Here is a 10,793-nt window from a genome sequence, read left to right as displayed (position 1 = left end):
CTTCCCCTTTGCAGCCCCTCCTTCCAGGACTCTCTTTGTGCTTCCTTCAGTCGTGTATTAGTGTTGAACCTGTATGAGGGGAAGTGGTAGTAGGGGCTGGGAGAGACTTCGGGGCCAAGAGGGTAAAGTGGAGGGTCTGGGTGGCCCGTGAGGACCTGCCTCTACAGACAAGCGACAGGCCGAAGGTGGCCTTGGCCTTTGCTCCCCTCCTGTGTGACTTTCCTTCTGGAAGTTTGTCCGAGTTGCGTTCCTTCTCTTGGATGCCTTTCTTCCTGAGGATCCCAAAGTGTTTCTACAGCCCCTGAGTCCAGGGAAGGCAGAACGGAAGGAGGAAGTGCAGGGGTGGTTCAGCAGCTGGGGCAAGAGGCACCTCGTGACTCCCAGGTGACACCTTTTAGAATCCAGCTCCTCACCTGAGGCCTCTTCCTCGCTCTTGGATATTTAGTGGGTTTTCTGGTTTGGTTTGGTTTGGTTTGGTTTGGTTTGGTTTGGTTTGGTTTGGGGGCTACATCCAGCAGAGTTGGGAATGGGGAGCCATTCCCGGTGATGTCAGGGAACCATGCGGGGTGCCCGGGCTCGAACCTGGACCTATCACAGACGGAGCATGTGCTGGGCCACTGAGCCATCTCTCCGGCCCCTTCAATCCTGCACCCTTTGGGAAGTCTGGAATGGGGGAGAGGCAGGACAGAGCCATTGCTGCAGGTGTTCCCCCCCACCCCGAGGGTCTGTGTCTATCTGTGCTGTGCACATGTGGGGCAGGGGCAGAGAAGGCGCTTCCTGTCCCACTCCCCTGTCTCCCCCGAGGGGGCCTTTGCGCCTCTAAGGGATTCCTGCCCCAAATTGAAAATAGCCCTTTTCTTCTCTTACAGCCAAACTTCTCATAGCTTCTCTGGACTGATACGGTTCCCCTAAGATGTGAATGGTCAAATGATTCCACTCTAGAGAAATTCCCTTAAAGCTGATTTGCTTGACCAAAGGAATTCTGGGAGAGTCCAGCTCTGGGCAGTGTAGCGTGGGGTCAGAAGCCGGCTGTTTCTGCTAAGAGTGCAGGCTTCTCAGGACCCCCTTGAGTTACTCCCCCACCTCCCCGCCTTGTATGTGTTCTAAATGCCCAGTGGGAGCCCGGTGGATTGATAGGACAGATTTTGCAGACATGGAGAACTGTAATGAGGGCATTTCCCAGCACTGGCACCAGATAGGAGAGGCGCTCATTGACCCTCCTTGAGGCTCCCATTCAGGTCTCTGCCGGTGGGACCCTGGCTCCCAGGAAGCCTGAGTATGGCTTAGAGGCAGGTTTGTCCTCACCTCCCACAGCTTTTTGCTTCTCCTCAATCCAAATTCACAAGCATGAACTTAAATTTCTCATGTCACTCTCTTTAAGAAGCCGCATTAAATATAGGGACCAGAGAGATAGCAAAGCAGGTAGGGGTATTTGCCTTGAATGTAGCCAACCCAGGTTTGATCCTCGGCATCCTATATGGTCCCCCAAGCTCCGTCAGGCATAATTTCTGAGCACAGAGAAATAACCCTGAGCACTGCTGGGTGTGGCCCCAAAGTGAATAATTAAATAAAATAAATTTTAAAAAGTTAATAAAACTTGAAACCAATGAGAAGACAAATGGCCTTTGGAAAACACTTCACAGACAACCTAAATCTCAAACCTCAGTTTGATTTCCTTCTTACCAGTTCCTTCTCCTTGCTCTCCTGCTGGCTCCCACAGAAACCGTGTTTTATTCCGACACCCGCTAGGCTGCAGAGGCCTCCCCCATGGCCACTTGCTGCCTTTCAGGGCACTGGGACTGGTGGCCGTGGGGAGTGGCCTTGGCACCTCTTGCTAGAGGCAGCACTGGAACCCTCGCATCCATTTCATTGTGGCCCTGATCTCCACCCTGGGAAAACAGTGACAAAAACATGTGACTCCCCCTTTGTCATACATTTAAGCTCTTTCCTCTGGTTCTGTCTGATGCAGCAGCCTCTCCCATTGCTGCGGCTGCTTTGGGAGAACTGGCCGTTGACTGTCCCGGGTGCCTTCGTCTCAGTTTCCCTTTAGGCTTATAATTCCAGGGCATCTGCCCAGTGGATGTGAAATAGAACAGGATCCTGGCCAAACACACTTCGTCAAGTTTAGAGAGCCTCAGAAAGTGGAGGTGAGTGTTTACATGGCCAGAGAGTATGATGGTGACCTAAGCAGTCTCCTCCCCAGGAGAGACTGAGATGGTGGGCGTCTAGGCCTCAGCCTGGGAGAACATTTCCTGTCTCCAAGCCCCCCAGAGCCTGGCAGTACCCAGGACCTTTCATCCCCTTGTCTGTGACATTGGGGTAGCAAGGCCATCCAAATCAGCTTCTCCTGAGGACCCATGGAGCAGCCCTGCTTTGTGCATGAGGCAGAAACTGGAGAGTGGTTTGCACGCGACCTGGGAGCTGCAGTTTGGGTCAGTTCAGCTGCTTGAGTCGTGGACATGCGAAAGGTCGGCAGGAAACACTGTGTGACCCCAGATACCCCTTCTGTTCTGGCTGTGGAGTCCCCACTGCCCTATGCCTATTCCCTGTCCCTTTCTGAAGAGTAGAAATACATGATTTCTTTAAATAAGTGACTTCTGATTCCTCACCAGAAATACAACCCACACAGGTAGAAGAAGAATTAGAAAAGTCTGTGTCATGCCTCCGCCTCAGACTCTCAAACATCTGAGCAACAGGGAGAGTGCTCCTGGGGGCAACCGCAGCACGGGAAGAAGTCTGAAAGGGTCGGGGCTGGTGTTCTTCCCTAAACTGACCCAAGAGGCAGATCAGCCCTGTAGGGCCTTCCCTGGCTCTGGGCCAGGCCTCTGGACTTTTCTGGGCCCCCAGAGAAACTTTCCAGTTGCTGTCCCTGTCCCCATGTCTCCCTGGAGCCACCGGAGCAGCTCTAAGAAGTGAGGCCACGTCTCCTGGGCGCCCTTGGGGAAGGACTAAGCCTGAGTTGTTAATCTGAGTGCCGAGGTCCAAAGTGGTGGCTTGTCAGTGCAGACCTCACCTGCATCTCTGGACCCTGCAGGGAGTGGTCAAAACAAGACATCTCCCTACATCACAGGGGACACAGATGGGCAGTGCGAGCCCTTTCATCCCAAGAACCCTAGACATCTCATAAACATTCCCCTTATCCCAAACCCTCCCGAGGCTTAATGGCAGAAGGATGGCCATGGTGGGGTGTGGGCAGCTGGAAGTGGGCAGGCTCTGAGGCTGGAAGGCCACGTGCCATGGTCATCTTTAGCACCAACCAGACCTAAACTGGCCTAAGAACTGGATCAGTTCTGCAGGACCTTCCCTGGCTGCGGGCCAGGCCTCTGGGGCTTTCTGGGCCCTCAGAGAAACCTTCCAGTTTTTGATGACCAGGTTTTTTTTTTCATTCCGGGCCCTTAATCACCATCCCTCTTGGAACGCCTCCCCCATAACTTGATTCAGACCACCCAAGTTGCAAATTCCAAACACTGGAATGTTTCTGCATCCCTTGGGCCTTCGCCTGGCCAAGAGTATGTGTGCCCTGGTGGGCACGTAGTTCCTCGTGATGTATCCAATAGGTGGTGTATTTATACCTGAGTGCAGAATTAGTGCCTGGGGCAGTTTTCTGTATTTGAACTTATTGACTCAAAATTAGTTTTATTTTAAAGAAGGGGGAAAGGGGGGTGGGGTGGGGGAGTGTATGAAGAAAGACTCTTAGCAAGATCATTCTTAGGACTGTTAGTTGTGATTTCCCCATGAGCCTTCATGATGCCCTTTCCAAATAAATGTTAATGATGTCACCACATGGTTGTCGATTTGATTTCTTTAAAGTAAATGGTTTTTAGAGATGTCAACAGAATCTGAAAATACCAACATTAATGGCTGACATTTAGCCACCCCCACCCGCCATTACTTTACTTGCCTCAGAAGGAAGATGGTTGGGAAAGACTGCGCCTGGGCTGTAAACACGGGCCCACGACTCCCAGCATGGGAGCGTCCTCAGGTGGGAAGGCTCCGGTGGTGTCATCAGAGAATCTAGACCCACGTCACCGGGACTCTCATCAGGGCTCCCAGGCTGATTCCTGTTGAGTGTTGAACTTCCTGAACGTCTGTGTGTGTGTGTGTGTGTGTGTGTGTGTGTGTGTGTGTGTGTGTGTTGGGGAGGGGGGGTTGTCTATGTATAAGTGGCCATAGATTGTTAGCCATGAGTCTGTGAGTATCTGGAGAAGGGTGTGATTTGCCAAGCCATAGCCCCAGTATTGCAGAGACACCTTCCCGGAGCCCTGAACACCAAGCCCGGGGGAGGCTGCAGCCACCTGCTTGCCATGACGCAGGGAGCAAGCAGAAACCCTGCAGTGGGCAGCCGGGTGCAAGAGGCTGCCAGCCGCACCCCCAGAAGCGGCTCAGTTGGAGAGAACGGGGAAGAAGGAGAGTGAGTGAAAGGTGGGGAGGCACCTGCTAAGGCGAAGCCGGGGTGGGGGGAGGCGGTGAAACGGATGGACAAGGATGGACAAGGCCACTCGGGATTGGATGAGATGCGTTTTATTGTCCCTGCTGACAGGAGGGCAGAGGCAGGTGCACGCGCGCGGGTGTGGGGGGCGGGGGGTTGCCGTGGGGCCTCGCGGCCTGGGGGGGCGCATGGGGGGGGGCCTCACTGGCCCTTCTTGTGCGCGTTCTTGATGATGGCATTCCTGAACAGCGTCACCAGGGGCGTCTGGCTCTTCTCGGACGTCATGAAGCCGCCGTAGCGCTTGTCCTTGGGCGGGCTGCCCCAGCGGAAGTGCTCCATCCTGTAGGGCGTCCCGTCCTTCTTGGCGGCGGCCAGCTGGGCCAGCTGGGCCAGCAGGCCGGGCTCGGGGCCGTCGTCGGGGCCGTCGGGGCCGTCCCGGGCGGGCTCGGGCGCGGCCGCCGCCGCCGCCTCCAGGAGGTCCCTCCGGAACTCGCCCGGGAAGGCCTCGGCCGAGTCGTCGTCGTCGGCGCCGCCGCTGGGGTAGACCTTCACGGGCCGCCGCTTCTTGCCCACCGGCTTGCCCCAGCGGAAGTGCTCCATGGAGTAGGAGCGCTTGCCCGGCCGCGGGGCCCCCCACGCCGCCGCCGCCGCGTCCTCATCGCCCCCCGCGGCCGGCGGCTCCTCCCGCCTCGCGCTGCCCACGCCGCCGCCGCTGCCGTTCCGGTGGCCGAAGCGCTCCCAGCGGAAGTGGCCCATGACGTACTTCCGGGCGTCCTCGGCCAGCGGCTGCTCGTCGCCGTTGCCGGGGAACACGGGCGTCTCGGCCGTCAGGTCCAGGTCGGCCTGGCAGGCGCGGAGGCAGGCCTAGCGGGGAGAGGCACCGTGACGACGTCGTCGGGCCGCGCCCCCGCAGCCCCCCACCCCAACGCCCCCCGCGGGGAGACCCAGGCCCGCGTCCAACGTCCAACCCCTGCCGCCCACCCCACCACGTGGGAGACTTGCTGGGCTCTTCCCCCAGCTGAAGTCACTGGCTGGGCCAGGACCGCAAATGCCCCCCATCCTCTTGGTACGCACTGAGCTCCTGATCTGGGGGTTGCAAGCGCCTTCCCCTGTGTACTTAGCTCTGGACTCTTTGGCAGGCCAAGACCTTATAAGCCCTGGTGTACCTGCCAGGGCGGAATCGGCAGGTGGCAGGTGTTGGCGTTTGCGGGGAACTGACCAATAAGAATGGTTCCGTTGAGTTTGGGCGGGACTTTCAACTCCAGTGTAGAAGGAAGTGGGACTCCAAGATGATTCGAGAGTTATGAGGGTGTATGCTTTGCAGGCAGGTGGCCGGGGTTCCATCCCTGGCACCTCATGGTTCCCGAGCACCTCTAGAGGGGCCCCCGAGCACCACAAACACACACCCTGCAGCCCTAACGGTGGCCCTGCCCTCATGTCCCTGCGAGCCTTCCCTGTCCCATCTGCCCCTTCCCTGCTGTACGGTCAAGTCTTCTGATCTCTCTCCTCTGCTATTCCTTTCCCCTCTCTGACTTCCTTCCCTGTCACCTGCTCCTGACTGGAAGAAGGGGAGAAACAGGGTTGTTTCCAGTGCAGGGGTGGTGGGGTGTAGGTCTGTGCTGACTGGACCCAGACACTGCCCCTGTGGCACTCATCACCCAAGGGTTTGGAAAATGCCCCTCTGACTGCAACACTCCGCAGGGGAGGCTGCACGGGAGGGAGATCCACTCAGTGGCTGGCTCTGTCTGAACACACAACCTTCCCAGGTTCTTAGTTTCTATGTTATATTCCCCAAGGATAGAAAATGAGACGGTGCTTAGCTGCCAAGAAAGCCTCTGTCCACCTGCACACAGCTGCACAACTGACATGCAGGAAGCAGCACCATGTCTTAGTCCTTGGAATGGATACACACACACACCCCAATGGTGATTTAAGGAGCGCTCCCCTTTGCATGCTCTGGAAAGGCTGCAGATGGTCAGTACTGGAGGATTATGGGATCGGGGATTTCCCATCTTTCCTTAGAAATGATTTGTGATCCCACTTACCTGACTTTGTAACTGGTAGAAGTTGGCAAGGGGAGAAAATGCAGTGACAATCACAGAGACCTGAGATTACTTAAACAGGAATCCTTTGGGACTGGGGACATGGTTCAGGGTGGCGCTCGTGGCTCACATAAGTCCTGGGTTGGATCCCCAACCCCACAGTAACATACTCCCTCAATTGAATAATAAATTAAAAGAAAAATACTTGAAAGGATAACGGGGTAGTGTAAAAGACTGGAAATGTAGGCTCCCTTGAGGGGCAGTGCAGTTATTAACCTGGCTATTATTTTAATAGTATATTATTTTAAATATTATTTTAATATTTAGTTAAAATGGAGCAGGGGCTTCATCCAAGAAAATGGGGCAGAAAGTTCAGAGGATCAAAGTGTGGACGAGCGCCATCTTCCTGAACTGGCTCCCTTCCCTCCTCAGTTCAACTGTGACTTAGCCCAAGAGGCCTGCTTCTACCTAACAACTGGCAAAGAACTGCATTTCCCTGTGCACCCTGCTGCAGCCCCCAAGCCCCAGGGCCCTCCGTGGCCCACGTACCAGCAGGTCACTCTCCGTGGTCAGGTCCTGGCAGCGGCCACTCTCCAGGCACCAGCCACGCACTTCCACGGAGGCGTGCAGCAGCAAGACCAGCAGCAGGGCCCCCGGGTGGCCACGGCACGGTCTCGGCATCTTCCAGGCAGGCGGAGGCTCTGCAGAAGGCAAACAAGATTGGGGGGACCCCTGTAGGAGCAGAACAATGTTGGCCACTCACCAGGAAGGGCCTGCAGCCAACAGTAACAAGACTCGCTGGTGGCGCCCAGGGCTCTTTGAGGACAGGAGCCGGTCCGGGAGATGGTTGATGTTGGCGTCCATGGAGGGAGGCAGGGGAGTGGGACCTGGGTGGCCTCCATGCAAGTTTTCCTTTATCTCCTATTAAAGACAGATAGCCCCTCCCAAAGGCAATTGGAGTTGGAAGCTGTTTTAGGGATCCTTTGTTCCAGTCCTTGTCCTAGAGGAGGGGAAACTGAGGCCCTGTGAATGGCAGAGGGCTGTGGTCAGGAGCCAACCGAGTAACCGGGGAGAGAGACAATTTGCTCGGTGAGGTCTGTTCTCCACCAGGAAAGAGCTTCCTGCTGGTTCACAGACAAAGCCCCTGACCAATACAGCCAATCCCACTGAGGCCATCACGGTTTCCCTGAGGACCTTCCAGAGATCCACTCTGAAAGCAGATCCTGTTTCTTTCCAAGGGGCTCATCTCCCCATCACATGACAGGCCTCTTCTCAGAGCCTCTCGAAGTCTGAGAGGGCTGGAATGTGCAGTCACTGTGCGGGCTTAAAGGAAGGAGGGGGACAACTGTACGCAGGAGGTCAGGCCCCTCCTGGGGGCATGTGCCGGACTGCAGTGGTCAGGAGCAGTGGGGAGGGGAGGCCCCGGCACCAAGGCCCTCAGCACTCTGCCCTGCCTCTTCCCTTCCTCAGCTCGGTCTCCCTTAAAATGACACCAATCCTGACATCAGCTCACCTCTAATCCAGCACTCACTGGGGACCTGAGAAGATCTTCTCAAACCTGCTGTTAGGAAAAAAATCTAAGTCGTGGAGAAAAGCAATTCACATGAAGGTGGATGAGAGATGTCCTAACAGACAGTTCCTATTTAAAAAAAAAAATAGATTGCCGAAAGGAATCCCTTAGACACGGAGATGTCGGTCAAGTCCTTTTGATTTATTTTTTCCAAGTCCTTTTTTTTTCTTTTTGGGTCACACCCAGCGATGCACAGGGGTCACTCCTGGCTCTGCACTCAGGAATTACCCCTGGCGGTGCTCAGGGGACCATATGGGATGCTGGGAATCAAACCCGGGTCCACCGGGTGCAAGGTAAACGCCCTTACCGCTGTGCTATTGCTCCAGCCCCTCAAGTCCTTTTAATAGGGAAGACTTTGAAACTGAAAGATCTGCCTGGTGCTCACTTTCTACTCCAGAAAGTCACTTCCTTCTCTCCACCCCGCCCCACACCTTTGGTCCTGAGCTGCCCGCTAGAACTCCTTCCCACAGGTTGCGAGTGCGCCTGCGAGTATGCACAGCCGCCGTTAGATGGCGCTGGCGGCCAGTGCGCCGGTGCGTCTGCGTCTCCCGCGGACGGCCCTGCTCAGGTGGCCTTGGGATGCTGCAATTCGGATATGAAGCCTGACGTGGTAAACCAGTAAAGGTAGATGAAAATTCTGAGGCCACACAGCCCATGTGGTTCAGAAAAATTTCCCAGATTTACAAAAGCAGAAAACCACGAACCAGAAAACAGAGAAACGAAAACATCCCGCTCTGACTGTCCCTAGGTTCTCTTCAAAGCTGGTCATTCCACAATGACTTCCATCTGCTAAGAGAACTACTCCCTGCTTTCAGGACCTCGGGATACCCCAAAACCCTGCCACTTCCTCTCCTCCTGCCCAGATTCTGTGAGGCTGAGCCGGGAACATTCTCAACCCCCTCTTCATTCTGTTGGGGCAGGGGGAGAGTGAATTCCCTGAAAGCAACTCCTTTTCTTCTGGCTTAAATATATTTTTTAATTTTCTGTTACCTGCATCTTTTTCTTTTCCTTTGGCAACAAAGTGAAGACAGAAAGAACTGTGCTCCTTGTAAGTGACAAGAGGGTCATAATCCAATCATCAAAAGTCATGACTAGAAATGCACGCCTTGTTCATCTGGACACTGACTTTATATCGGGGTTATACCCATTTTCATTTCCCAGGTGAACCCCTGGGGGCCAGGCAGGACATCCTGCTACTCTCCCATCATACACTGGTCTTACCTGTCTATAAAATTTTGTTCTCACACCAGGTTGCACCTGTATCAAACCCTAAAACAAAAGTGGCAAAGGCATTCTCGGTCATTAAATATCTATTATCCTTTTCGTTTGCATTTGGGGATCGCTTGGGGGACCATGAGTTGCCAGGGATTGAGCCTAGGCCTGCCAGGAACTGAGGATTTTCTCCTGGACCTAAGAGATGATACCTGTCTCTCTGTTCCATAACCCTTGCTTGATTTTAACCACAGCCCCCCACCCCCGTCTCTCTGCTTGGCCCCTGTGTGGGTCAGGCCCCCCTTTGTAGACCAGAAATTGAGGGGTGCGACTGTCCTGAAGACTACCCCCCAACCCTTCACGGAACCCCCCCCCCCCCCCAACAGGGGCCTCCCTCAACTCAGCGGCGTTTGGGTCGCGGACGGTCGGGGCGGCGGGCGAGCACGGTGGTTCAGAACCGCGGACAGCTCCCTGCCCGCCTCCTCTCTAACTGGGTCCGGGGGCCAGAGGACCGACCCACAGACCCGTGTGTGCGCCGAGGCGGGCTGCGGAAGCGAGGGTACGGGCTCGCAAGCTCCCCCAAACTCTGAAATGCAAGGAACGGGTTGCAACTTCCAGCCTTTTCCCCGCCTGCCGCGTCCCAGCGTTAATTTGCGCTGGAGCCGACGGAATCCTGGAAGAAATGACACCCGCCCAGAAAATTGGGAGAAAGAAAGCGGGGAGCAGAGACCCGACTCCCTCCCCCGAGACCTGCCCAGAGAGCGGGAAGAAGAGTCTTAGGGATCCTGCAGCCTCCCAGCCTCTTTTTCCACCTCGGACCCCCGATTGTCCCTTTCCGCCCCCACGGAGTTCCCGGGAGCCGCAGCTCCAGCCCCTGCAAGGCGCCCCCTGCCCCAGCCATCGGCCCCCACGCGGCTCCCCGCGGCCCTCGCATGCCGCGCTCGCTCCGGGCAGAAAGTTTCGGGAACTCGGGACCGAACCCGGGAGTCCGGGACCAGAGCCAGGCCCTTACCTGTCGGGGCGACGCTCCGGTGGGCGCGTGACTCCAGCCCCTGCTCCCCCGCCTGGCCAGAGGTGGCTCGCGGGGTCCTTTTATACCCGCCTGGCAGGCGGGCGGGGCGCTTCCTGGCAGCGCAACCGGCGCGCATGGGAGAAGGGGGGCCGTGGGGCGCGGGGGCGCGGGAGGGGGGTTTCTAGGTAGGGCTCAGCGCGAGGACACTGCAGCCCGGAAGGGGTCGGAGCCACCGTGACCCCGGGCCGGGAATTAACACGGCGCTGCCGAGGGCGCACCTGGCCTGCTCAGGAAGGAACTTAATTAAGGATGGGTTGGCCAGGGCGCCCGCGGGCTTAGCACCCCAGTGTGGGTCGGTGCAGAGGCGAGGGCGAAGCTACCTGTGTGCGTGAGCGCTGACACCTGCCTCATGTGGGGTGGGGGGGATATCACTCCGGGGTGGGGGTGGGGAGCGGGCACCCGCTTCCCCATCCCCGACTTCAGGAAACCCAGCCAGGTGCTGCTGTGGGGTCCTGGGGTGATAGCCTT

General features: G+C 56.5%; 1 protein-coding gene across 1 annotated transcript; it reads right to left on the bottom strand.

Moving 5' to 3' along the window:
• Positions 1-4,603: 4,603 nt before the first annotated feature.
• POMC (proopiomelanocortin) lies at positions 4,604-10,310 on the bottom strand. Its single transcript, XM_056127715.1, has 3 exons — positions 10,266-10,310; positions 7,021-7,172; positions 4,604-5,293 (listed from the first exon to the last, which is right to left on the bottom strand). Exons 2-3 carry the CDS (start codon positions 7,150-7,152, stop codon positions 4,631-4,633), a joined length of 795 nt encoding a protein of 264 aa, XP_055983690.1. The 5' UTR covers positions 7,153-7,172; positions 10,266-10,310; the 3' UTR covers positions 4,604-4,630.
• Between the last annotated feature and the right edge of the window lie 483 nt (positions 10,311-10,793).

This window comes from Sorex fumeus, unplaced genomic scaffold (genome assembly GCF_029834395.1).
Source record: "Sorex fumeus unplaced genomic scaffold, SorFum_2.1 ptg000006l, whole genome shotgun sequence".
NCBI lineage: Eukaryota > Metazoa > Chordata > Mammalia > Eulipotyphla > Soricidae > Sorex > Sorex fumeus.
The sequence above is the reverse complement of the archived record's forward strand: the minus strand, read 5'-3'. Positions and strand labels throughout refer to the sequence as shown.